The sequence below is a fragment of the Lasiodiplodia theobromae genome (genome assembly GCF_012971845.1).
Source record: "Lasiodiplodia theobromae strain AM2As chromosome Unknown scaffold_35, whole genome shotgun sequence".
In the NCBI taxonomy this organism is placed as follows: Eukaryota; Fungi; Ascomycota; class Dothideomycetes; order Botryosphaeriales; family Botryosphaeriaceae; genus Lasiodiplodia; species Lasiodiplodia theobromae.
Window position 1 is genome coordinate 95,655 of NW_023336514.1, and position 26,552 is coordinate 122,206.

General features: G+C 52.4%; 10 protein-coding genes across 10 annotated transcripts; 5 read left to right on the plus strand and 5 right to left on the minus strand.

The window, feature by feature from the left end:
* Nucleotides 1-46: 46 nt before the first annotated feature.
* On the plus strand, nt 47-1,291 carry LTHEOB_9966 (Epoxide hydrolase; the record flags this gene model as incomplete). The annotated part of the gene is made up of 5 exons (XM_035519611.1): nt 47-116; nt 323-596; nt 652-727; nt 777-810; nt 861-1,291. The coding sequence occupies 5 exons, from the start codon at nt 47-49 to the stop codon at nt 1,289-1,291; spliced, it is 885 nt and encodes a 294-aa protein (XP_035368278.1).
* Nucleotides 1,292-2,064: 773 nt separating this feature from the next.
* LTHEOB_9967 (Carboxylesterase) lies at nt 2,065-4,104 on the minus strand (the record flags this gene model as incomplete). The annotated part of the gene is made up of 3 exons (XM_035519612.1): nt 2,065-3,500; nt 3,568-3,797; nt 3,887-4,104. The coding sequence occupies 3 exons, from the start codon at nt 4,102-4,104 to the stop codon at nt 2,065-2,067; spliced, it is 1,884 nt and encodes a 627-aa protein (XP_035368279.1).
* Nucleotides 4,105-7,018: 2,914 nt separating this feature from the next.
* On the plus strand, nt 7,019-7,483 carry LTHEOB_9968 (uncharacterized protein; the record flags this gene model as incomplete). Its single annotated transcript, XM_035519613.1, has 2 exons — nt 7,019-7,156; nt 7,211-7,483. The coding sequence occupies 2 exons, from the start codon at nt 7,019-7,021 to the stop codon at nt 7,481-7,483; spliced, it is 411 nt and encodes a 136-aa protein (XP_035368280.1).
* A 90-nt stretch (nt 7,484-7,573) lies between these two features.
* On the minus strand, nt 7,574-8,269 carry LTHEOB_9969 (uncharacterized protein; the record flags this gene model as incomplete). The annotated part of the gene is made up of 1 exon (XM_035519614.1): nt 7,574-8,269. The coding sequence occupies one exon, from the start codon at nt 8,267-8,269 to the stop codon at nt 7,574-7,576; it is 696 nt and encodes a 231-aa protein (XP_035368281.1).
* A 483-nt stretch (nt 8,270-8,752) lies between these two features.
* Nucleotides 8,753-9,031, plus strand: LTHEOB_9970 (uncharacterized protein; the record flags this gene model as incomplete). Its single annotated transcript, XM_035519616.1, has 2 exons — nt 8,753-8,962; nt 9,020-9,031. The coding sequence occupies 2 exons, from the start codon at nt 8,753-8,755 to the stop codon at nt 9,029-9,031; spliced, it is 222 nt and encodes a 73-aa protein (XP_035368282.1).
* Nucleotides 9,032-9,445: 414 nt separating this feature from the next.
* Nucleotides 9,446-11,665, plus strand: LTHEOB_9971 (2OG-Fe oxygenase; the record flags this gene model as incomplete). Its single annotated transcript, XM_035519617.1, has 7 exons — nt 9,446-9,722; nt 9,806-9,946; nt 10,001-10,094; nt 10,173-10,203; nt 10,258-10,363; nt 10,775-11,024; nt 11,080-11,665. 7 exons carry the CDS (start codon nt 9,446-9,448, stop codon nt 11,663-11,665), a joined length of 1,485 nt encoding a protein of 494 aa, XP_035368283.1.
* A 129-nt stretch (nt 11,666-11,794) lies between these two features.
* On the minus strand, nt 11,795-14,184 carry LTHEOB_9972 (uncharacterized protein; the record flags this gene model as incomplete). Its single annotated transcript, XM_035519618.1, has 7 exons — nt 11,795-11,903; nt 11,958-12,522; nt 13,294-13,335; nt 13,384-13,453; nt 13,507-13,537; nt 13,591-13,827; nt 13,886-14,184. The coding sequence occupies 7 exons, from the start codon at nt 14,182-14,184 to the stop codon at nt 11,795-11,797; spliced, it is 1,353 nt and encodes a 450-aa protein (XP_035368284.1).
* A 1,837-nt stretch (nt 14,185-16,021) lies between these two features.
* Nucleotides 16,022-17,402, minus strand: LTHEOB_9973 (Adenosine kinase; the record flags this gene model as incomplete). The annotated part of the gene is made up of 3 exons (XM_035519619.1): nt 16,022-16,595; nt 16,686-17,307; nt 17,363-17,402. The coding sequence occupies 3 exons, from the start codon at nt 17,400-17,402 to the stop codon at nt 16,022-16,024; spliced, it is 1,236 nt and encodes a 411-aa protein (XP_035368285.1).
* Nucleotides 17,403-20,171: 2,769 nt separating this feature from the next.
* LTHEOB_9974 (Acyl-CoA oxidase) lies at nt 20,172-21,647 on the plus strand (the record flags this gene model as incomplete). The annotated part of the gene is made up of 3 exons (XM_035519620.1): nt 20,172-20,600; nt 20,831-21,309; nt 21,362-21,647. The coding sequence occupies 3 exons, from the start codon at nt 20,172-20,174 to the stop codon at nt 21,645-21,647; spliced, it is 1,194 nt and encodes a 397-aa protein (XP_035368286.1).
* A 126-nt stretch (nt 21,648-21,773) lies between these two features.
* On the minus strand, nt 21,774-23,395 carry LTHEOB_9975 (Benzoate 4-monooxygenase cytochrome p450 protein; the record flags this gene model as incomplete). The annotated part of the gene is made up of 2 exons (XM_035519621.1): nt 21,774-22,121; nt 22,178-23,395. 2 exons carry the CDS (start codon nt 23,393-23,395, stop codon nt 21,774-21,776), a joined length of 1,566 nt encoding a protein of 521 aa, XP_035368287.1.
* Between the last annotated feature and the right edge of the window lie 3,157 nt (nt 23,396-26,552).

The window sequence follows — 26,552 nt, forward strand, 5'->3', positions numbered from 1 at the left end:
ATTCTTGTAGGCTGAGCTTAATACGCTGCCCACTTACCAAAACAACATGAGTGCCAAGGTAGCCCCACTCAAGGTTAAGGTTTCAAAATACGTCAACAGTTCTGGTGCATCTGTAGGTACCGCTCTATGGAGTATAGCTCAGTTGATCCGGATAAGGCGACGTTCCGTCTTCCGAAATAATGAATTTTCCAGGGCTATCGTCTTTGTACATATTAAAGCCCTACCGTCCAACTTTGCGACTTCCAAGTACCAGAAACGCAACTCGACCAGACTTCAAGCAACATATACTCACAATTTTGTTTTTTGGTCTTTTTCATCCAAGCTCAAACGTTCTTCGAAGACGAAATGACGAGTCAGAGAGCTGTGCAGGAGCACATTCCTTTTGCCAAACCTCCCCACCTCGTGAACTCCGAAGCAAATCTGAAGCCTTTCAGTATCAACATTCCAGAGGAACATGTTGTGGCGCTGAAAAAGCTCTTGGAGTTATCCCGACTTCCTATCCCCAGCTGGGAGAGCTCAGAGAGAAGTCCGTATTTTGGAGTATCGCGAGAGTGGATGAAGAAAGCTACCAACCAGTGGCTTAACGATTACAACTGGTAAGTAATCACAGTCCTCTATGGACTCGTTACTGGCTATACTAACATCGACTAGGCGCGAGTGGGAAGCAAAGTTCAACGACCTTCCGCAGTACACCATCGATGTTCTGGATAATGACCAAACACATACGGTACACTTTATGGCCCTTTTTTCTCCAGACCCGTCATCCATTCCAATAGTACTCCTACACGGTTGGCCTGGATCTGTCTTTGAGTTTCTGCCTCTACTTCGCCATCTTCGTGCGACATACTCAACCCGCCCAGACGCCCTGAAATATCACATTGTTGTGCCGCACCTTACTGGATTCGGCTTTTCATCCCCGCCCGACAAGGACTTCACTTGGAATGACAACGCGCGTATCATTTCCAAAATGATGCACCTGTTGGGGTTCGGGAAGACAGGCTACGTGGCTCAGGGAGGAGATCTCGGTTCGGCTGTTGCGCCCGCAATCGCGGTCCACGACTCGGCCTGTAGACTCGTCCACTTGAACATGTTTGTCATGCCTGCACCGAAAGGGGTTGACCTGGAGGATGATATCTCAAAGGGCGTCTATCGAGATGCCGAAGTATGGGCTTTGAAGGGAGGCAGCAACATTCGCAGTAGTGGATTCGCGTATGCCGATCTCCAGGCAACCCGCCCTTCAACGGCGGGATTCGTCATTGGCAGTAATCCGGTCAGCCTGCTTGCCTGGTAAGACACCTGGTGTTTCTAACACAAGAAATGATTTCTTCTTTATACCTCCTCTTTAGGTTCTAACTGCAATGCTGGCTCTTAGGGTTGCCGAAAAGATGGTGGAATGGTCTGATGAGCAGATACCTTTGCCACTAGAACATATACTCACCAACGTCTCGCTCTATTGGTTTTCCGGCTGCTATCCGACATCCCAATGGTGCTACAGGACCACCCGGCGCGATGGAGGAGTAGACACTGCATCTTGGTTGGCCGATGTTCGAGTACCTGTGGGCTACTCATGGTTCGAAAAGGAGAGGGCAATGGCACCGAAGAAGTGGATCGATACGTTCGACAAGATCAAGTGGTATCGTACTAATGAACATGTATGTCAACTTACACCGACCCTGCATTCCCATCCTCCCCAGAACCACATAAGGAAAGAAAAGGAGAAGCTCCAGTGCTCTAAGAATGAAAGCTGAAACATATCACTGGACGATATAGGGCGGACATTTTGCGGCGTTGGAACAGCATGAAGCATTCTGGGATCACGTTACGGACTTCGTGAGTTCTTTCTGGGAGAGGTCATAATCGCGTATATGATCTGTCTCAGCAGATTTGGGTAATTTCTGGTGGGCCGCTCGGCTGTGTAAACGCTATTAGAAACCACCTCATGCTTCATTCAGTTCTTCTAGAATTGATCACCGGATGATTGGGTTCATAATCCATTCGAGATTGGGTCACCTTTTTCGATTGGACTGCAGTGATCGCCTTACAGTATTGCAACATGTCGTCTATCTATTCCAGAGGCTGGTTCAAGACGTCCCCAACGAGCTTTCTTGTGACTGCGAGTAGGGAATCCATGTCCTTCTCTATAACGTCATATCGCTTCCTTCTTGACACCCACTTCTCGCTGCCGGTCCAGCTCTCTGTTCGGGCTACTCTATCGCGGCCATATGTCGTAATTTTGTCCACATTTGTGCGCTTCTCAGACTCTTGGACATCCTCAACAATGAACTGGATAAACATGTCCTGCAAGTCATGGCTCAACTCAATGTTAGATCTGCCGTACTGTCCCGTACTGACATCAACAGCTTCGACCTCCTCCGCAGTTGATCCAAGTCCTGAATGAGCATCCTTGGCAGACTCTTGCTCAGGCTCGACATAGCCTTCCAAGACACCCTTGTCAGCTTTCTCCAGCGCATCATGAAAAGCATCAAAGATATAGATCAGTTCAACTCCATGATGAGCGATGCCTTGATCGGGGCCAAGAAAAGGGTTGCCGAACTCGATATGATACGAGTGGACACCCACACGAGCCGGGTCCTGGCCGCGGAAGGCGGCGTGCTTGCTGCGGTATGCCTTCAGGAATTCGCCCGCACGATGGACCGGATGAACAATGGTCGGATCGGAGAAAAATTGAACCTGCGCATCAAAGAGCTCTTCCTCTGACGACGTGGGCAGGATGTTGTATGCTCGTAGGACATTCTCAGCTGCTGTCCTTGAAGGATAGCAGGCTGTGAAAGCAGCGTGGAGCTTGGCGTAGTCGCAGCAAGCCATGCGGGCGAAGCCGCTGACCTCGGTGGCCGTGGCCCCGATCATGACTTGGACGTTCTCATCGGATGTCTTGACTTCGTTGTTCAAGTCCACATCTCCCAGGTGGATGGAAACGTCACAGCCTGCATCGCTCTCCCTCACGGTCAACCCGTCAATAACCAGTATAGACAGTCCCCAATTCAGCTCCTTCATGCTTTGAAGTAGATCCTGTGTAGGGATTCTCTTCAGCATATTCAGTCGCTCGACAGGGCTGTCTGCCTCAACCGACCAGAGCCGGTATAGGTCCGCCCACCGTTCATCTGCTTTCGCCAACGACCGGAAGTTGAGACCCCCCCAAGCTCCCGATTGCAAGATAGCCTTGCGGAATGGAGCCTCCTTGGTTTCCAGTTCGGCCTCGAGAACATGTGCGTGACATGAGATTCCACCCGCGGAATGGCCCATGATTGTGATTTTGGCTCCATCTCCCCCAAACGCTGCAATGTTGCGCTTTACCCACATCAGGGCAACCTTTTGATCGCGGAGACCGAAGTTGACGCCCTTGAGAGGGGCATTGTTTCCTTGTGCCGCGAGCATGTCTGAAGAGGCGCCGAAACCAAAGATATTGAGACGATAGTTGATGGCCACTACAATAATGGGGGTTTTCTTCTTGAGGGTGCGGAGGACTAGTCGAGAGGGATCTATATACCAATTCCGAGTTTAGCATGTAGATTATGGTAGATCTTTTTAAGCCAGGAACATACGTACCCCACATGGGATAGGTCGCTGCGCCGTCCGAGAAAGCGCCTCCATGAATCCAAACAAGAACAGGCAGTTTAGTCGTCTCGGGGTCAATGTCTTGCTGTGCAAGTGCCGTCATGCTCGGGCGCACGATGAGCAAATTCAAACATTCGAATTCATCTTCGCGGTCGTCCGGAATGGGGAGGTATGATTGAAAGGAACGCGAGTCGGGTGTACCCAGTTGCGGGCATTTTGGACTATAGAATGTTTAGAAACTACTTCCATCGTCTTTTGCACCAGGTTTCGCAAATTTTGTGACTGGAGGCTGAGAGAGATCTAGTCTTACCCATTCTTTGTGGCGTCAAATATGTCGCGCGGCAAACGTTGTATCAGTTGGGAATGCTCCCATCTTCCAGGCACATGGGCGTATGGAATGCCACGGAACTCCTCAATATCGTTAGAAATGGGTGACCGCTTGCCCACGACAGTTTGGATATAGCTCGGCACAGTGCTCGTCGGCAAACCCACGACAGCGGCCTGTTCTGGCGTTGTGGTAGGACGCATGGGAGCGAGTGCAAGGTAGATGTGATGGTATTTGACAAGATGCGAGATAGAATTGGAAGGAAGAGATACGAGAGCCTGTGACGTGGATGGCAAAAAAACAAATAATGGCGGCGTGTGAGAATATAGGACGACTACCGAATGAACAGCCTGACCTGGAATACTCAAACTACCAACGGAATTTTAGTGCACCTGTCACTCTTTTGAAATACGTAAGAATTTCTACGTGTTCCATAGAAGGTCCCTCTATTTGCCAATAATATGACATACCGCATGCGAAGAAGGTGTGACTCACAGATGTGACCCACAGGTGTGACTCACCTTACGGTAATATGATCGTCGCGTGGATTGGGGAACGGGGTATCTATGCATGGAACTTCAACAAAGCGTCGTCGAGTGGAAGCTTGGTCGCCTTCTTAGAGGCGTAGTAGTGCTAATTATGTCGTTTAGACTCGCCACCTTGCTCGCCTGTTCGTTCGTTACTCGCTCGTTCGCTCATTCGTTGCGTTGTTGCGAGTAGTAGGTGCGAGCGAGTAGTAGATACGGCAAGCGGCGGTAGAATAACGTGGCTGACGGCTACGACTTTCACGAAAACGCGTGTGCACAAACCGCGCTAAACACGAGTTTATATAATATCCATTTTTTAGGACTAATAGAAGCCTAGAAATTTACTCGAAGCGCCCCCGAGCCCTCAAGTTTCCACCGTAATCCCCAGCTACGCTGAGGAAAACCCTACTTTTGCGGTAAAAACCTACTTTTACGGCAGAAACCTACCTTTGCGGGAGAAACCTACACAACTTTCCCGACCTTCCGTCCATCATCTGGCTTAGACGCTACATCCAATCCGTCATTGAGACAACAGTTATCGTCGTCACCCACGACCGTACTTTGCCGACGCGATTGTGGAGCTGTTCATGTTGAAGTAGCAAGTCATATGATAGTTACGTGATCAAACTTCGCTCTCTGTATATAAATATCTAGTCGCTATCCTGTAGTCTGGTAGTTGAGTCTCCTCTCTTTCTTTTAATGTTATTGCCTCTTTGGGTCAACATTCAACAGCTCATCCTCTACCAGTGCTCTCTTAAGCGCTTCCGGGCACTCTTTCTGCGTATGAAGCAGAGGGTTTGACAACTTATAAGTATCTTAATCGAATACAAGAAGCACAAAATTGGTAAAAGAAGCACATGCAATCAACCAATGGATCAGAATGTCAGCGCTGCGAAGCGAGCACGAGATGATAAGAAGCTAAAACAGACTACTTCACGGAAGAAGAAACTGGACGAGCGGATGGACATGGAAGTCTCAGCAAAAGGTGGTAGTTTTGAGCTCAGCCGTGACTATGCTGAGATCGATATTCTTTCAATCCGCCTCGGCGTATGTCTTTCCCTACAAGGCCGGCCGACTTGCGATTCACTAGGGCTCTTGTTTTCCTTGAGAAGGTGTGCTTTCCCTACGGAAACGGGGATACGTTGACACCAGTTCCCAACGAGGTTAGTCTCACCATCCAACCCGACGAAATAGTTGGTATTGCTGGCTTAAATGGCTTAGGGAGGTCAACGCTGCTTTTTGTTTTTTAAAATTCGCAGGCTACCGTGAAATCGAGTCTGTCCCTCTCTACCCAAACTAAGACAGCATCGCAATACATTCCCAGAGCCCGGGATGGACGATGTTTCCGTCAGACAGTGGCAGAGTTGACCGCGATCGGAGTTCGTGTGCTTCATCTAACCTGTCTAACACACCTAACGCAGTCGGTTAGTGATATTCCAGAAGGGGATGCCCACAATTTGCTCGCATCTATTGCTCTTTCCGGACGAATCATTTTCAATGTGCCGTTGTCGAACTTAGCAGGCGGCCAAAAGTCCGGTTAGCACTAGCTAAACTACTTTGATCCCTCCACACTTTCTTATTCTTGTAGTATTTATGCGGAAGAGGAGGACAGAAATGAAAGTATGCACGGGTAATTGACCCATGTGAGAGTACTAGACACATGAGACACGCTCGCCTGCGGAGATCCTTGCCATTGTTGTAGCAGTGAAAATTCGCGACGGCAGACGCCATCCATGTACGATCCTTTTTAAAGACTATCATCTTTCTACCGCTACCCTCTTCTTCACAGCCATCGTAGTGCAGTTTCATATTCTTGGAATCATGATTATTCTACTCTCTGAGCAGAGGTGATTGGCTTTTCATGTTGGAAATTCCACCCTTTTCCGCGCTCGGACGAGGAACCTCGGCAAACACATTTGGAACTCGATCCACGACATGGGTCAGGTGGAAAAACGCATGAGCATATGTTCCTGGGCGATCATCACGGCTATGTCAAATAGGCCCAGAGTTGCCGAGCGAGCAGATGTTTACCCGTCACGACCCGCATACTGACTTCCTCTTAATATTTAATCATTGTCTCTTTCTGTCTTCTATTCCCGGTCAGCTCCTTACTTCAGCTCCTCTCTCTGTTAAAGCATGCCATTTTCATCTCGCACCCTCTCGAAAATTGAGTTTACTCAAGTCCCCAGTTTCGATGATGGCTCTTCTACTGAGGATGCACCTGTGCAGCCGACTCCGTTTTTCGCGCGTCCAAGAATCCTGCGCTATATCATAGCTGCTCTCACGGTCACTATATTTGCCTTGATTTATGTTATCGCCGTCCAAGATGCTCGATATGCAGATGCAGCCGCCATATTTCAGTCCCAAGATATCATACCTCGAGGTGAGTCGCAACGTTTTCACAGCTCTATGTGTATGTAGGCGCTCATATTTAATCCACCAAGGCAATCCAATACAACGAGAGTTCACAGAGGCTTTCAATTACAGCGACCCAGACTCACACAAGGCTCGCGTGCATGAACTGTGGCCCAGCTATGTATCCGGTTGACCATTCCCTCCTTCCCGTCCATTTTGTCAATCTGTGTAGCTCATGATGACTCCAGCTTCTGTACGTATCGCCGTGAAGAATCCGCGGACCTATGAGCTCTCCTCAGGCTTCCCAAGCGCCGATGGAGATGAGTCAGTGGAGCTCTACGTACCTGCCTACGTCCATCAATCGCACTGCATTGTAAGAGTGGCTCCAAATAGTTTGATGGTACCCGGACTGACAAATTCCGCGCAGAGGATGCTTCGAGACAGCTACTGGAAACATCAGGGCTCGGGGCCTATCAGAAGCCCCGCCGAGATCGCACAGGAGCATGTGCATGTTGAGCACTGCTACGACTACCTGCGTCAGGCCACCCTGTGCTTGGGAGATACGACTCTGGAAGGCCCTGCCTACCGTGAAGATGGAACGACGAGCAACACAGACGGAATGGGGATCAAGCACCAGTGCCGAGACATGGACTTCGTACGGGCGCAGTTCCGCGCCTTGGGAGCTTCGGGCAGTGACTGAGGGAAATAAAGAATGATGGAAAGATCATGGTGTATATCTAGTCAATGAGAAGCAATTCGTGAGTCCGAACAGAATAGCAACGTCCTACCCCTACGGCATCCTCTTCTCCCCAATCATACACTGCAACTTCCACGTCGACCTATTCAGCCTCGTCCCCGTCGGCAACTCGACCTTCGTCACATTCGGATTGCCCACCAGCTTCACACAATGCCCACTATGCTCCTCGCTCCTCGTCGCGCTATCCAGCACCAACGGAAACCGCGCCTTCGCCCGTATCTGCTTCGCCCACAGGTACGCGCAGTGCTGGTAGTGGAAATTCCCCTTCACGAAGATCGTCTGGTACTCGCCCAACCGCGCTTCCTCCTCGGGGATGACGTTGATGGCCTCGCGCTCCCGGTAGAAAGTCCAGTTGTTCTCGCGGAGGAAGTTGTCGGATAGTTCGCGGTCGTAGCATGCTGGGTGCAGCCATCCGGACATCATCAGGTCGAAGACGCAGCCGTTGTCGCGGGCCTCGGCGGGCGTGGCGCCGCACATGCCGAGGTTGACGAAGGGGACGGCGGTGGGGGAGGCGGGCGGGAAGATCGCCCAGGCGAGGAAGGAGCCGCCGCCGAAGATGACGAATAGGGCGATTAGCCCGATGCCGATGGCGCGGTATTGGAATTTTCGGCGGGAATTTCGTTGCGCGGGGTCAGGATGTTTCTCGGAGCTCTGTAGGTCGTGTTCTGAGAGGGAAAGATTGCTGTCCGTGGAGGCGCGGCCCCGGAGGAGCCCCGTTGCTTGGTCCATCTTGGTGGGGGATGCTTCTGTTGACTGCAAGAGCGTTGTCGGGTGGGTTTGCCTGCTTGGCTCAACTAATATCCTGGCGTGTTGGGGTCTTGTCGTAAGCCAAGTCGGAGCGAAAGAATAGGCTGTAGTGAATGTTGCGGAAAGTTGGAGTATCAACCATTGCAATCCAGGGTTAGCAACCCAAAGGGATGGGAAAAGTTCGGTGAGCTTCACCGGTGATGTACGAGATGTTATGTTGGAAATATCCGGCTGGCCGCCCCGGTTGATCGTCGCAGCACGGATCTCGGGACGATTTCCAGTAGCAATTGCCCCCGGAAACCCGGCGCACCACCAAGTGGATTGGAAACTAACAGCTTGGATTCTCAATGGTCTGGCTGTATAAGATGGTGTGATACGACCGCGAATTTCACTATCCACTCCGATATCCTGACTCCTCACGCCTATCACGACATACCCGTTCTCAAACTCCCAATACCCACCAACATGAAGTTCGCTACTCTCATCATGGCCGCCATCGTTGGTCTCGCCGCTGCTGCTGCTCCCCCGCGCCTTCTCACCCGCAACGGTGTCAGCGCCGAATGCCCTAACGGCTGCCTGGGATCCGGCAGCGGTGTCACCTGCTGCTCGTGCCCCGGTGGCACCCCTGGCTGCTACAACTGCGCTGACGGCTCCGATGCTGATTGCTCTGCCGAGGTATGTGTGCAATAGTGTTTTGATGCATAATGACAGATAGCTAACAAGACATTGCAGGTTACTGAGTAGACACATCTCCATACTGTTGATTCCCTTCTTTGCGGCTAGCTCAAGGTAAGGCTTCATTCCCTACATGTTTGATTCCGTGACGGCTGACTCAGATAGTCCAAAGTATCCTCTCTAGTTCGAATCATACTCTGGATATGTAGCTTAGCAATAAATTCCTGACATCTACAACTGCATATTTCCGACATTCCATGACCATGTTTACTGCGTGTGTTACTGCTTTCGCGTACTACGGTCTTTCCTCTCACGCTACCAAATTTAACGCACGAATAAGAGCTGCTACCAACTAGCTTCAATATCAGGATAGGAAGTATTATGGATAAGTGACACTGAACTCCACGAGGTGTTACGCACTGACCAGCAGCTCCAGTGATAAGTATCCCATCTCCCGCGCCAGTCGGCCAATGCGACTCACTCATGTTTTCAATATTCGAATTTCTGTTGCGGGCAAACCGCTCCGCCTCTTACGCTTCTTTGAACGCCTCTCAATCAACGCTCACGGATACTGATGAGCCAGAGAAGGGCGCCGACAAAGGCGATGTGGTGAAATGCATTTCTTACCGCCACGCAGTCATACTCTACATTTCGAATATTCTTCTCGCAATCTTGCTGGTAGCCTTGCTTTTCTATAGCTCGATATTTTCCAAGTCCCCCAAGCTGGGATCATACGAGAACGGATTCACAACTGAAATCCGTGAGTATCATCTATACAGGGCTTCATAATTGCACATTCAAAGCTAATAGTGTCGAGTATAGAGCCTGACCACAATACCCTAGCCTTGGAGAAGGTCAAATTCTATGGCGGAATCCTCATTGGCGACAATGGAACATACTCGCTCAGTCATAAGCCCGGGGAGCCTGACTACTTTGGCCCTCCCGGCCGTGAAACTGACCATGCTTGGGGCAAGATTCTGAAAGGTTCGACAGCAAAAACGGGTAACATTGCGAATTAAAACTAATACTTTTATTCAGATCGATTCATTGGTGTGCTTCCAAAGGATTGGCCTCCGGACGCGGTTGAACTCAACTATGAGGACGATTTGGTAAAGGGAAAATGGTGGTTAGAGTAAGTGGGCATCCTCATAATTACAAGATGACTATGGAGGGGCCGATCCGTTGACAATGCATGTGGATATGTTTGCAGGACTAGCGGTCTTCATGCTCTTCATTGCTTAGTGGGTATCCTCATAACAGAAACTGGCATTCATCATCTAACTCAGCATTTGTAGAATTACATTCGGAGGTCATTCTCACCTGAATACTACACCAACCATCAGGATAAGCCAGGCCAACCCACGATAGAGCCCAAGACGCTCAGTCACTCAATGCATCTTAGTGAGTTCTTCAATACCAAAATTCTTTACACTACTAACACGATGTGCGAAGAGCATTGCATGGAGCAGCTTCGTCAACATCTGATGTGCCAGCTGGATATGACTCCCACACCGAGAACCTGGCGTGCCGGAGGACATGTGCATCACGCGGATACTGACCAATGGCACGTCTGCAGGAACTTTGATGCGATGAGAACATGGATGTATCCATTTCAGGAGTTCTATGAGTAGATTCTGATAAACTGTGTTAAGTTGGAGGCGTATCTTAAGAGTTAGAGTTCACGTTTTAATAGCGCTAGATTTGCGTATAAACTAGTCATTCATCTACCTTATAGAAACACATGCACTAGCGCTACTTTCAATATAAAAGCATAACATTTGTGAGAGGCTTTGCCATGTACACCTTCATCAGTCAACATGTTCTCGCAGTCATTCCTGTTCCTTACCCTTCTCAGCGCCCTTGGTGCTTACGTCCTCAATGACCATCTAAAGCTCAGCGGATGGAGTATCCCACAATGGGTTCCATTCGCCCACCCCAGCCCAGCCACCTACGTTTGCGAAACACCCCGCATGAAGCCCCATTTCCTCTCCTACGACCCAATCATGGTGTACATCGAGAACTTCCTCACACCCTACGAAGCCCAGCACCTCAAAGCCCTCGCGTGCGTCCCCCCTCCCCACCTCCGCTCCCCCCACTCTTCACTAACCCACCCGGAGCCTCCCCCACTACCACACCTCCGTCATCCAAAACAAAGCCACCCAGCAAAAAGACCAACACGTCGAAGCCACCACCCGCAACAGCCAGACCGCCTGGCTCCTCTCGCCCGACCCAGTCGTCGACTGCGTCCGCGCGCGCGCGGCGACCTTCCAAGGCTTCGCGCCGAACCGCAGCATGGACGCGCTCGCCGCGGTCAAATACGATGCCGGCCAGCAGTACCGGCCGCACTACGACTGGGACGTGTTCAACGCGCGCGCGGCGGATCGGCGGACGAGCTTTTTTGCGATCCTCGAGGCGAATTGCTCGGGGGGCGCGACGAGGTTTCCGGAGGTGAGGAATACGGCGTGGAGGAGTCGGAAGCCGTGGTGTAGGGCGGGGTGGGTGGAGTGTGGGGAGGAGGGGGAGGGGCAGGAGGAGGAGGGGTTGGCGGTCAGGCCGGTGGTGGGGAATGCGCTGTTTTGGGTTAATTTTAGGGAGGATGGGAGTGGGCATGAGGGGACGCTGCATGCGGGGATGCCGGTGGTGGAGGGGACGAAGATTGGGTTGAATATTTGGACGTATGGGAAGGTTAAGGCGCCGGAGTGATGGGGGGGTTACGATGTTGTGAGATGGTTCTGTATTACTGAAACGATTGCTTTCTTTGACTGCAGTGCTTGAATAAGAAAAAAACAAAAAAAGCAACTTTCCCGATATTCTCCATGACAGCCTCTCCCATCAGCTATCACGTCCGGCTTCTTCATTAAGCTGCTTGACCCTTCTTTCCGCCCACACCTCCGTGAGGTCGGCACGGGTATGCATGAACTTCTGCAAAGCGCCCCAGTTCCTGCACGTGTGCACTACATCTGACTGGACGAAGCTCCGCCCATGGCCCTCATACCAAATGACAGGTATGGGAGTCAGGTCAGCGTGACACATCAGCTGCTGCCGAATGTGATCAAGACAGTGATCGCGATGTCCCCTCTCCGGATACTTCATCTTCCCCGGTCCGAAATAGTGCTCGCGGTCGAGCATCCGGCGCAACTGGTCGACACAATGCAGCGTATGGTAAACATCGAGGCCCATGAGGTAGCCGACGTTGGAATGGTTATGCACCTGATGCGATGGTCCGAAGGTGGCTACGGCCTCTTCGTCCGTGATGGTGAAGTAGCGACCCTTGAGCAACGTTTCCCACGCCTCATCCATGTCGTCATTGGGCGGTCCGACGTACTCAGGCTCGGATGGGTTGTGCAGCTTGTAGCCGGTGCCGTTGTCGTACCAGCGCGGTCCGCCCCAGAACATGACGGGCTCTTCCTTGATCAACGGCTTGACGGGGCCGAACTCGGTCTTGAATCCGGCAGAAAATGACCCGGACTCGGGAAAATGGGACGCGTGAAGTTTGTCCCGGAAGACGAGAAGCGCTGTCGTGAAAGCGAAGAAGGCTGCGAGGGTCCAGCCCGTCCATGCTGCAAGTTGTGCGGAAGGCTGGGCGGTTTCCTTTCGATACTCTGGTCCCTCAAGGTCCTGAGGAAGGCGTTTGTATCTCTTAAAAAATGAGAAGGCCATGACGGTATGTGTGTAGTTTGACTGTAGTGGAGACGGCCGCGGTGTGGAAAAGAACAGTAAATGGTGAATGATATAGTGGATCTGACACAGTTAATAGCTGCTGTCCACTCGAGTGGGGCGTCTTGCGCGGGACCCGATAGACCAGCCCCTGTAGTACAAGTTCTGGGCAGTCCCAGCACCAGCTAACAAAGGCATTGAATGTCATGATAACTACTCTAAGTTTCCGAACATTCCTCAATTCAAAGAGCAAAGCTAACTTCGTGTTAAGGCCATTAATGCAATGGCCGATGGTGAAAGTCATCTTTTGAGAGGACAGGTCATAGCGACATCTCTTGGTCTTTAAATGGTCTCATGCAAGAGCAACAAATATAAAAAAGCGTGAGTCACTTTGGGGTATATATATTTCATAAGCTTAATCATCCATTCCATGTAAACGCCGCCTTGGAAAGTGCATCGACCAGAAACTCATGTCTTCCCCTCGTGGGAAGGACGTTGGCGTTCCTCATCTTTTAAGGGTACCCTCGGGCTACGAGGAACAGCCAGAGTACCATTGTATCTGGACTTCGAGAAGTCATGCAACTTCTCGAAATTCCGACATGTGTGGACTTGCTTAGGGTTTATATATTGGCCGCGGCCAGCGTGCCATTGGCTCGGTGAGATGACGCTCGTACCTTGGCACATAATCACTTGTCTTAAGTGGTCGATGCAGTGTACTAACGTACTGTCAGTCGGAGTTGAGGTTTGATATGTAATAGACTTACGTTGGTGGACCATCCCTCGATGTTCCTCTTCAGGGTAGTAGTCGCGACGCAGTGCTTTCCGCAACTGGTTCTGTTCCCGGATTGTTAATCTTACATTCGCTTCTAAGGATATTGATGACGTACCAGACAATGTAGACAGTGGAACATGTCAAGACTTGGCGGCGATGTTAGTGAAGGGCAGATATCAAGAGAACAAAGTGCACATACGTTCCTGTCCATCCACCCCTGATCCTATCCCGGTACTTCTCCCAGTCGGCATCCCAAAGCGCTTTAGCCTCAGCCTCGGAAACGGAAAAGTAGTGAGACTCTCCACCTATGATGGCGTTCCAAGCCTCATCAATTTCGGGACTCGGCTCTCCAACGTAGCGAGAAGGCGCAAGCAATTCCTCGCCCTCGGGCGTGAAATCGATGCCGCCAGTAAAAGTCATTTGTCGTAGCTCGAATCTGTCAGATGGCGCTATTGTTGTTAGTCCTGAGTCATGATCCGTGGCCCTGATTTTACCTACTGACGATCTGCTCTTCGATGAATCCGTTTTCATAGGAACCCTGGGCGCTCTCGGTAGGGCGTTTTGCAACCCAAGTGCCGAGGGCGAAGCTTAGCATACTACAGAGGATCAACACCACGCCGGCGATGGCCACCCTCATCGCGCTTCCGGTCGTGCTGCGTGGTCGCGACGAGACGGAATCGTCATCTGGAAGGAGATGTTCTTTCGAGTTGTCATCTTCCACGACTGCTTCACCCCTTCGCGGCTCGTATGCAGATAGGACGTTCTTGAATCGGGTGTTGAAAAGAGATGCCATGATTTTCAACCATGCAAAGTCCACTGTGATGAATGAATGCAAGCATTTTAAGCCGCTATAGTCCGACATGGCGGATGCTTTTCAATTCGCCGGGATTTCATGAGGCAAGTGCCCCTTCAAACCGGTGTGGGGCTGTTGCGGTGCACGACTCATGGGCTGCGATCAACAGCACTCCGGCGCACAGCATCCCAAGCTTTTCGGCGGAGAGTCATCGGGCTCTATTCACGATGACTCGCTCATAAAGACAAGGAATGATCCGGTTTTCTCTGGGACTATTTTTCCCAATTTCCTTTTGTCCAATGACCTGTGTCCGTGATTGTCACAGCCAATCCGGCACCTCTGTTATCCTTCAAGTAACCGTCAGCAGATCACCAGCAGCGATATGCATCGCCGCTTTCTAGACTACTGCTATGGATGAAAGATTATTTTGATACTCTTACATCTATTTTCCTATTGTTGCTGCATGTTCGAATCTCTCGCTTCTGCTCTGTTTTCTCTCACCGCTAAACCTCAGCCAGGCACTATCAAAGACTGCATTCAAAATGATTAGTAAGGGAGCACGGTTGGTGCTTGCCTCTCAAGTTATTGCAGTGTTCGTAAATGGCCTGGCCAAGTCGTTACAGTCTACGGGTGTCATAGACACGGCTCAAATCCTCCAGGGTCGCATGTTCATCACACTCGCTGTTAACAGTCTGGCTTTACTGTCCCGTCACCCGGATGAGCTACCGCTCGGGACCGAGGATGTGCGAGATCTGCTTACTTTGAGGACCATTGGAGGAATGTGTGGTGCAGCAGGATTCTATTGTAGGCCCTCGTTTTCCCATCTCCAAGTGCTGAAATTTCAGGCTCATGTAACACTGCGTTTTTGCAGATTCCATTGCTTACCTTCCTCTCGCCGATGCAACCACGCTGAATCTCCTTGCTCCCTTGGGAGCGAGCATTGTGGCCAAGATCTTCACGAACAACAGATTTGGCCCGGCCTCTATTGGCGCTGCGATCATGTCGTTGGCCGGCGTCGGACTCATCACCAAGCCGAGATTTGTTGCAAACCTGTTAGGTACTGACACGCTCTCTGCTGAAAGCCTTGGTGGTCACAACACCTCGATGGAAAAGGGAGTGGCCTTTTCCGCGCTCGGAGTTGTCGGAGGGATAGTGAGCAGCTCGCCTTCCATTTTTGACACAGTACCCCACTAACAGTCTGAATAGTGCTCGTACACTTCGATGGCCAAGATAGGAACTCGGGCACATCCTCTGGCAGTGACGAACTGCTTCGCTGCCGGCGTGTTGCTCGTGACCACTGTATGTTTCGCCGTCGTGCCCGGATTTCACTTCAACTTCCGACTCGGCTTGATGCAATGGTTGATGCTTATGGCTCTGGGATTTTCTGCATCCGTAATGGTGAGTCAGCATTTGGAAACTCCTCTTTCATATGCTAAGAGTCTTTGGTTGTGTAGGAATATCTTATGACGGCAGGGATGGCGACAGAAGACTCAGGCAACGCGGTTTACATGATCTATTCGCAAGTGGTGCTTGCTCTTGCTGCAGACTGGTTGGTCTGGCAAGTCAAACCCGATCTTATGTCGTGTCTCGGGTGTGGGCTGGTGGTGCTTGCTTTATTTCTCGTCGCGAGGCCAGTGGACACCGACCGGAAGAAGTTGGCGAGCTATGTTGGAAGAGACGTTTAGTGCATCATCTCACTCTGAAGGAAGTGGAATTTCGGGCAAAACAAAATTGTGATGAGTTCATAATCCTACAAATGAAAAGAGTACATGTAGTTTCTTTAAATCATATGGTATCGTAACAGAAAGCCTCAGTTAAGTAGGCAACACCTTCACCCCTACTGCTGTCCAAAATCAAAGGAAAATATGTCGTCGAGAGTTTCTAGAAGCATTTCAGCTTCCTGGTCGTTGTGTACGTAGTTGAAGGATGGTAGTGAATCCTCCCCAATGGGAAGAGGCAAGTGAAGGTCCGGCAGTTCCAATTCCGTGTCTGGACTGGTAGGCTTCTCAGTTAGATCGCAGTCCAACAGATCCGTTGCTGGTAATGGCTCCGCGAAGGCATTGCCGCCGAATAAGGAGTCAGGAGAGAATGGAGTGATGTTCGTGCCAGCAACTGAGTACTCCGTGCTCGTGTCTCCGGTCGGTGAAGAGCTAGCGATACTAGAGGGGATGGTAGCTTCATCCGGAATACCGTCGTCGGCGACGCTAGTGTGCCGCTTGAGAATGTCGAAGAGAGTACTCTTGGTCTCGAGTATCTCCTCCCGCGTCCACCCATAGGCCAATAGGCCATTCAGCAGAGCACGAGCAGCGATCCCGTTACAAGCCTCAATATCCTGTGCAAGCTCCGGCATCTGCCCGCGCAGAAACTCCAGAACAAGCTGCAAATCGCTCTTACTCAGCTTCCGCTCCCACCTGCACTCAGTCAGCACAGATGGCCCCACACGAACCGCCGCCCAACACAGGAAGGAACCACAAAATGAACAGGAAATGAATACCACTCACACAGTCGACACCCCACCCCCAACCCTAAGCACCCAACCCGGCCCCGCCATCCCCAACAGCCGCGCATAATTCCTTCCCGCCTTCCTCTCCGCTTTCACCTGCTCCACCGTCGCGCATATGCCGGCCGCCTGCACCTCCAACCCCGCCGTCACCCTGCCGCGCCCCTGCGACAGCACCAGCTCGCTCTCCCGCTGCGGATCCGCCAGCAGCTGCTCCAGATCGTGGTCGAGATAGATGTGGCAGAAGCGCGCCGCGCACGCGAACTTCTCGCGGCCGTCTTTGACGCGGCGGTGGCCGGCGTAGAGGCGTTGGAGGCGCGTCGGCGGTGGTGCTGGTGCTGGTGCTGATCCGGGTGGTGTTGGGATGGCGGATTGGTGGTGGAAGGGGGGTTGGTCGTCGCCGAAGATCGAGCCGGTCGCGCGCCAGATGGTGTCGGCGAAGTCGGCGGCGGGCGGCGCGGACTCGACGAAGCCTTGGAGGGCGCGGAGGAGGTTGGGGGCGCGGGCGGATCGCGGGCCGAGGTGGGTTTCGAAGAAATGGCGGGCGGTGGACAGGATGGAAGAGGGCGCTGGTGGGAGAGTGGGCGGGGTTGTGGGGCTGGGTCGGTCTTCAGCGGGACTGTCTGGAGGCAGCCAGGGTGAGGAGTCGACGTTAGAGTCCGGAGACCTGGGGTTGACCTGGGACGTGAAGCTCGTGGTGCTTTCCGGGCTGCCCCATGATGATGGGCTGGCGTGTTGTGTCGACGGAGGTGGAGACTGAGGGAGGATACTCTCAGCAGGGCTGGCGGAGTCGGAAGAGCAGCTAGCGGAGGCTCGGGTTTCCTCGTGAAGTTTCTTTCGTTTTCTGGTCCCAGATCTGCAGTGGCACGAAGGGCTGTTGTTTAGTCCAGGGTGGGACCGAGCTTGTTTCTGTGTCGGTGGCGTCGCTGTGTGGGAGGATTGCTCCCCCAGAATTCGGCGGCGCTGCACCCGTGTCCCCCGCGCGAGAAACCCGTGCAGACTATTGAGTGCATCCTAGACCACATCAGCCGAAGGACAGCCTTGGCAAAGGCTTAACGTACCGCCGAGGCAACGAGATCGGCCGGAGATAATTGGTCCAACGCCCACTGTAGGGCCAGGATCGGGTCCGATAGCATAACTTTCGTCTTGGCAAAAGCTTCAGTCAAGGCTTGTCTGCGATGTCTCCGCGGCACTGCAGATGGCGTGATATACTTTATAGTTACAAGCTCACGTCGCTCTCCTGCCAACGGGCAGAAAGTATCCGCTCATTCCGGCCCTTCGATTCAGTTTCCTACGTTCATACTTCAGGCCGACCGCAAGCTTGTCTGGGTGTCGATTCACGTCTGCGAGCATTTTACCACGACCATCGCCGGTCAAGCTTGTCGATTTCGGGAGGCCTGATCGCTTATATCTCGTACTCGCTGAGTCGTCCACCAGTGCGCTACTCGTGATTCGGATAAGGCAGAAAATCATCACCTCGTTTGGCTTTCCCCAGGCGCTCCGCCGGCGCCCCGTCTGCGCCCCATCTGCGCTCCGCCGGAAGCACAGATAGATCTGCAGGGCAATGGCCCAAGAAGAAGAGCCTCGTTGGCAGATTGTAGAGTCAGTGTCTGTGATAAGGCAGGCTTTAAGACGCTGCTTGAATCGTGTAATGCCGAGACGGCTACGGGTAGTCGTAGATCCGAGCGGGGGTCACTAATAAGGCAGTGTTATCGCGCGAAAGAAATTAGCCCTCAGCGATTGGCTATTTGGGCATCAGGTGATGCTTGTAAATACCGCGGCCCCTGACGATCCTCCAACGAGCCTTAAAGAGTAGAGGATATGTTGGGAAGTTGAGCAAGGTGTGTTGATGGTGGAAAGTGAAAGACAAAGTCGATTCCGGCGAGAAAATTCCGGATATGTCGCTTCATAACTTGCTAACAACACATTTCTCTCCCAAACTATAGCAGCTTAGAACCAGATTACCTTGATGCACCCTAGAGACTTCTGTTCAAAACACTTGACCTCGAAAATTTGAAACCAATTATCAAACAGATAGACGTGTTCGTTGAGGCTGGATTGTATCCTCCTCAACTCTCGGAATTATGAGGAGATTGCAGATTTGCGGGAATAAACAGGGTTCATAATAAGTCGCCATTTTCCGGAAGTGATACGTTTTAGCTGGGGCATTGTCCTTACCAATTGAATTTGTAAATTCTAAGTTGAATTCTCTCCGAGCAGTTAGTCAACTACTTCTTACTAATGAACATTTCTACCATATATATTCCTACTTCGTTCTCAATTTCGACTATTCAAGTCTGTACCGCTTTGAACAGCCATCTGGGGCATCATGTTGTTCGTGAAGGTTGGCATTATAGATAGGTGTCTCGTAACGAACAAGTAATGCCAACAAATTGCGGGCTGATAAATTTCAGCAACTATGCGACTCCAGTAATGATGTCTATCTTCAAAGCACGGAAAAATATGTAAATATTCGCGAGAAAGTATCTGTAGATGTGGTGGTCTTAAAGGTGCGGGTGTTGTTTTCTTGGCTGGGCGGAGACATTGCGGAGAATGGAAGTCTTACCGCAAAACCAACGCAGGATTGCCAAGCAAATTGTCAGTCATTAACTAACAAATTTCTCAGCATAGCAGGGCCAGGATGTAGTGAGGTCGGATGCGCTTCTGATACAAGGTAACGTAGCCGAATTGCGGGGGTTGCCTACGCATCCGGAAAGGGAAAGTGAAACAAATAGCCACCAACCAATAGCATAGCGAGTAGAGACCAGGATAAAACGACAGGAGTACCCAAGCAGTGCAAAAACCCTTCTACAAAGCTAAGCACGGGAAAATTGGGTGAAAAGAAGAGGCTTCCGTATAGTGTCATACAGATCACATCGAGAGCCGAATAAAGGTTTTCAGGCATGTTTTAGGTAGAATAGCGAAGGAGAGACGAATGATGATTGTTAATGTGCAGAAAATGGTAGATGTTGAGGACATGGAAGCTGGTGCCGAGATCGGATCTCTCAGTGGATCTCTCGGTGGGTAATAGTGTGGCGTGATCGTCGCAGCACAAGCTTTTCTTCAACTGCCATTCTGTCAAATATAGACTATTTACAGATTCGCTTATCTCATTACTGTACAGCTATGTGTGCTGACAGTGTCACGAGAAGCCCTGATTCAACCTCCTTGGCTTCCTAAACTTCCAACCAGTGAGGAAACCGGAGTCAGCGAGCTGCATCATATCATCCCCGCACGTGGCTTGGCTCAGGCGTTATCGCCCTGCATAAACCCCACCACCCCGCTCTTTCCTCTTCTTTTTTTTTCCATCTCAACAGGCATCAGATTCAACGGCGAAGGAACAAGGCGGCCAAGGCACAACAGCCACGGAAACTAACCTACCAACCCGTCCAACTCCGACCGGCGCCGCCGTTCTGTTTTCCCTCTCCAAACCCCGCGTCTCCCGCCCCCACCACCATCATCGGCCCCCAACACCACCACCACCACCATGGTCGACTTCACCCTCTCCCCCAGCGAAACCGCCACCCGCGACGCCGCCCGCGCCTTCGCCTCCACCCACCTGCGCACCGCCAAATCCCTCTACGCCGCCATCCCGCCATCCCACCCAGCCGACCGCTTCCGCGCGCTGCTCCCCATCTACGAAGCAGCCGTCGCGGGCGGGCTGATCAAGGGCATGGTGCCGCGCGAGCTGGGCGGCGCGATGGGCAGCCTGGTCGAGATGTGCATCTGCGTCGAAGAGTGCTACGCGGTGGATGCGACGGCGGCGCTGACGATTTTCGGGACGGGGTTGGGGTTGGCGCCGTTGGTGAGCGCGTGGAGGGAAGGATTGGAGGGGTTTTTGGAGCCGTTTTTGAAGGAGGACGACGAGGAGGGGGCGCCGTTGGCGAGTTTGGTGTTTTCGGAGCCGGGGGGTGTGGTGAGTTTATAAGATGTCTTTGTTGTTATGGCTGAGTGAGGAGGGGAGGATGTTGGAGGGAAACCGATGCTGATTTGTGGTGGTATAGGCCAATTGGCTGGAGCCGGGGGCGCCGGGATTGCAGACTACGGCGTACTTGGATGGCGATGAGTGGGTGCTTTCTGGAGAGAAGGCGAGATTTCCCCCCGTCTGTGAACGCTGATGCTCCGGCATTGCTGACGGTGGAGCAGCTCTGGGCCACCAACTCGGCCGGCTGGGACTTCCAAGGCGCCGACCTTGGCTGCGTCGTGTGCCGCTGCACGAACAAAGAAACGGAAGCAAAAGCAACCTGCCCCGAGGATCTCATCATGGTCCTCATCGTCACGCGTGCCGACATCCAGCGCAACCCTGGAAGCTTCGAAGTGCTGCGGCACCCAGAAACGGCCGGGCACACGGCAGTGTCAGGACCGCACATCCGGTACAGTAACCTTCGTGTTCCGCAGAAGAATCTGCTGTGTGCGCCGGGAACGGGCGTCCCTATTGTGACGGGGGCATTCAGGATGTCCGCGGCCTTGGTGGGTGCTATGGGGACGGGCATTGGTCGTGCTGCCTTTGATGCTGCGCTCGAGTTTGCTAAGTCGGACACGCGCGGTGGCTCGGGGCCCATTATTAAGCATCAGAGCGTGGCTGATCTGCTCATTGATATCAAGATGAGGACTGAGACATCAAGGTGAGACTGGAACAAGATGAGCGAAGAGCATGCGCTTACTGTGATGGTGCAGGTACCTAACCTGGAAGGCTGCACAGGCTCTCACCTCCGGGCAGGGCCACGAGCTTGCTGTTGAAGCCAAGATATATTGCTCTGACGCTGCAGTCAAGTCGGCCATGGACGCCATCAACCTGGTCGGAGTTTCGGCCTACGACACCTCCCGTCCTTTTGCAGGTTTATTGAACGATGCAATGGTCTTGCCGATTTTCGATGGTGGGAATATCGGCATCAGGCGGAGAGATCTGCAAAGTCTCTTCATGAGCAAAGATTACTCACCCTGGAGCGCCAGCATCAATTGAATGCCATGAAGGAGAAAGATGGATCAAAGGCTAAGTTCATGCAGCAATTTCAAGACATATTTCTAGATTGTGAATATCTCGCTGAAAGTCTTAACACGTAACGCCGCTGTAGCGTAGACATCAGTCTTACAGTGCCCTTTCCTTCAGCCGTACCATCAGAGGCGGCTTATCCCACAGGATATATGTCTTCTGGCTCTCGGCCCAGCCTGTCGACAACGGCTCCGCTAGTTCCATGTCGAAATTCCAGAGCAGCTTCGCCAAAATCAGACGCATCTCGTGGTAAGCAAGGTTCCGCCCAATGCAGTCACGCGGCCCAAAGCTAAACGGCTTATGGACCTCGCGCCTGTCGTTGAAAAACGGAGAAGCTGGATCAGTGCGTGCGGCGGGCAGCCATCGCTCTGGCAGAAACTCGTTCGGGCGGTGAAAGTTCCGCTCGGAGTGGTAAGCGGATAGATGGTGGACGCCAACGAGAGTCTGCAGTTCAGTTCAGCATCAAAATCTCATCAAGCCTGAAACGCGGCACAACTTACATTCTCCGGAACCATATGCCCCGCAATCATCGTCGGCGCACCCGGCAGCGTCTTCCTCTGCAGCATCGACGGCACAGGCGGATACAACCGCAGCGCCTCGTCCAGACAGGCCAGCATATACGGCAGCCGCGCCGTCGCCGCCTTGAACCCGATCTCGTCCTCACTCGCAAACGCGCCGCGCACCTCCGCCACGCACTTCCCATACGCCTCAGCGTTCGACAGCAAGAACCACGTCACGCCGGCCAGCAGCGTCGCCGTCGTCTCAGACCCCGCCACAATTAACACATCCGCATTCGCCGCCAGTTCGTCATCGCTCAACCCCTGCGGCTGGCCCCGCGCCCGCATAAAGTGCGTCATAAAATCCCCACGATCCTTCTGCTCCGCATTCTCGATCCTTCGCATCGCCAGCGCCCTTGCCTTTGCCTTATGCGCCGCCCCCACGCTCTTCATCTTCCGCGACCCCAGCACCATCAAGATCTTCGACAGCAACGGACTCATCGCCGCGAGCGACAGCACGGGAATCAGCCGCAGCGCCGTCGTGATCTGCTCCAGCCACTGGTTCGTCCTCCCCTCGCGCAATCCGCCGAACGACTCGCCGTACGCCAGGTCCCCGATCAGGTCGAACGTCGTCACCGCGTACCAGCGCGCCATGTCCACCGCGGGCCGGCCCGTCGTTGTGGCGGCGGCTTCCCGCAGCTTCGATACGAGCAGGTCGACGTAGACGGCGATTAGCGCCTCCTGCTGGCCCAGCGCGGCGGAGGAGAAGGCCGGTTGCATGGCGCGGCGCAGGCGCGGGTGGTCGTGCGCGTTGGCCGTCATGATGTGCCGCTCGCCCGGCACGTCGACGTGTGGCTTAGGTAGCTCGGGGTGGCCGTGGCCGTAGATGTCTTTCCAGGCTGCGGGGGAGATGAAGGAGATGGTGTCATGGCTGATGCGGACGGTTTCGCCATAGCGGTTGTGGAGCTGCTGGATTCGGACGTCGAGGGTGCCGCGGAAGCGGGCGATGTCTGTGAGGAATGGGAATGCGATCCATGGCTTCGGACCGGGGAAGTGGCGGAGCGGGTGGAGGTAGACGTTGTAGACGGCGGTCCAGAGAGTGTGGATGAGGTTGACTGCGATTATGAATACGATGGTGAAGATGATGGTGTGGGAGGACAAAAGGCGGGACACGAGGTTTCGCAGATCCAACGGAGGGGCATTGTGCGTGATTGAATCCATTATGGTGTTCGGCGAGGCCGTGATAGCCCGTGCATCATAGGTGATAAGTGGAGAGTTGTATTCTTTCTTATACGCTTAGCTACTTCGGGACCCGGGATCCCCTCGCACCGACAGGGCTGAAGCCGGTTTTGTGGTGATCGGAGCCCGGGATGCTGGCGAGCCGGCAACGGCAAGCGATTTAATAGAGCATACGAGTCCCGAATACGAACCGTGAACTCTAAATATATACTGCCAGTACCAATCTGGCGAACGTTTAATTACAATCTTTAAAACACGAGCCTTTAGCCGGAACAGGAAGTGCGAATCCTTCCATACTATCTTGATTGGTATTCTTTATTCTGTTTTCAAAACGCCCGAGTTCCACCCGAGACCGCTTGCGCTCGCCTTCTCGTTCGAGGTTGGTCTTTTTTGTACTCCGACAAGATCAAGGTAAGTAAAGCTGTTATCCGGATGCAAGTATTTGCATTCACATCGTTTATTCGAGGCGAGACACACGCATGAACTTCGCTAACGCCGTTGGCTTACTAATGAAACAAGCCTCGTATATACCCGCCGTACCCTCGCTAGGGCATTGAGTCAGGTCCAGGGCTGCCTGTCACGCCAGTAGCGAAGGGGGCCACCCAAGCTTTATTTGTTATCTCATAGCTGCTTCCGCTCTGTCCGAATCACACACACACTCTTTTCGAATCACACACACTCTCTTTTCGACTTCACACAACAACATTCATTCGCTACGCCACGACACGCTGGCAAACCTGCCAATTGACAATTGCAAACGTCCCGAGAAAGAGAAAACTTCGATACACAGCCTAAAATGAGTAAAACGGCAACCAGATTCACGGGGTCCATCTCTGTAAGTATTATTACTACCTTTCATTACGCCTACAGCTTGCGAGACTCAAATAATAATTTGCCAAAAAGCCCTCTGTTGTTAGGCCCGAATACCCAGATATCCTATCGGAGCAGAAAGCTGTTGGCGTCAATGCCAGTTGTTACTCTATCGGAGGATATGCATTGGCTTCTTTGGACAATTTGTCCATCTCTTCCAGAGGATCTACTTCATCGGCTTTGATGCATAGAATGCATAGAGTCTTGATCAAGCCACTTCCATCGTTAAGGGACCTGTGCAGGGTTAGTTGTTGAATTCATTGCAGAGTCCACCAGCTGACTGTTTATTGAACAGGCATCCAAACCTGCCGACGAATCTGGAAGACGCAGGCCAAACAGCATCACAGGTCTCCCGGTGCAGGCACACCGTGGGACCTCCCCGGCGTTTGAGAGCCACTCACCTGATTCATCATTCCTTTTGGAGGTTGGGATTATCCACGACCCAACGCAAAATATGCCATACTCCTACAAGAAAATCACTCAGCTCGCGGTTCCGATGGCAAGGGAAACTCCCAAGAGTATGTGGATTAATCATAAAGCCCCTCCCAGACACTGACCAACAATTACAGAGGCGCAAAATAAATCCCCGTTTCCTCACGACAGCAAGCGCCATTCAGCACCAAGTCTCGCACCTCCGACCAACCCGAGCCTTCCCAGGCGAAGCAGTTTCCGCAAATCTGACGCACAGCGGAACGCGGCTTCTCAAGCTGGTGAACGATCTCGTCCCGCCTCCCGCCGCGTCGTGTGGTGGTCGACAGGCAAGCTAGGCGCGCTGCATAGTGGGAAGCCCAAAGTCCACTTCAGCCCGGATGTGAAATGCCACGAAACCTGGTCAAGAAGCGATTATAGCAGGCGGGGAGAAGCGCTCACATGTGACAATATCACGCCTGAGCTCGCTAGAGCCATCAAAGAAGAGGTCAACTCATTCAAGAGGGTGGTAAGGCGATCCCTGCTCTTTGAACTAAACGCATGCTTACAATGCTACAGGAAATGCCTGTTCACAGGTCCTCGATATGCTACACGAATTACTTTGTGTGATGTTAATACGGAACATGACATTCTGAAAAGAAAAAAAAGAAAAAGAAAAGAAAAGAAGAACACGACACGCTGAACGCACCGGCTGAAAAGGGGCAATTGTAGCATCACTACCCACCTCCACGACTCAATATCATGGATGGTTTGCTTTCCTTTCAGCCAGCTCCGCGGCGGCCTCCATCTTGCGAACTCTTTCCAGATGGCGGGCGAACCCGCCCGATCGAGTCTCAGGTCAACCGATGATGCAACCTGTATTGAGGTTTCAAGCTGCTCTACGAGGTTCCCCCGATCGGTAAAAGCCGGGATCTACCTCGAGGGTAGCCAAAGCTCAGTGAAAATAGAACGGGAACAAGATTCAGTCTCCTCAACTCTGGACATCGTACATCCACTACGGCGGTTACCCTACTATGGCGAGAGGAATCGGGGGGACAGTCAAAATTCGAAATGATAATAAGATGGCTTCTTTGAGGGTGACTTGAAGTGATGGGAGCGAATCCCCATTCGGAGATGATAGATGATGGTTATCTTTTTCGTCCATTGGCGACCTAAAAAAATTTAGTAGTCTCAGGATCCTACAAAGGAGTATCGTCATATCAAATGTGCTTTCATAGGAGCGACATATAGGAACAACTGTTACTTTTCCGGCTAAGCCTAAAGAGAGCCGGCTAAGACTAAAACGGGAAATGCCGAACAGTGGGGTATATCGATATCATGCAGGGGGGGTCACATACCCCGCTCTCGGTTCAAATCTATCACTTCAGTTGTCGATCCACAATATTGGAAACAGCGATATGCGGTATCACTGCCCTGTCATAGGTCCGGCGATAAGTAATACTCCACTCTAGCCGAATGATGTGGAAAGTCTCCCAAACTTCTTCCCCCGCGCGCACGGCTCTACTTTACGAAGTTGCTACTGCCACCTCTGGGCGGCCGCTTCGAGCATGATAAACTTGCGCCATGAGCTATATCTCTCAGCTGCCGATCTGCAGCGAAGCCCGGGCGGATGCTGGACCTGCGTCGAGCAGGGGCTTCTCTGTGACCAAACGCTTCCTGGTAACGCCCTTCCTCCAGCACGGCAGGGGGGAAGTGTATTGATAATTACAAACTCGCAGGCTGTCTGACATGCACTTCATCCGGCTCGCCGTGTGCAGGCTATGGCTTGCGGGTGCGGTGGCCTGATTCCTTCTCCCGGCGAGTTGCAGATTTGCGGAGCAGAGGCTGCCGTGAGTAGTTT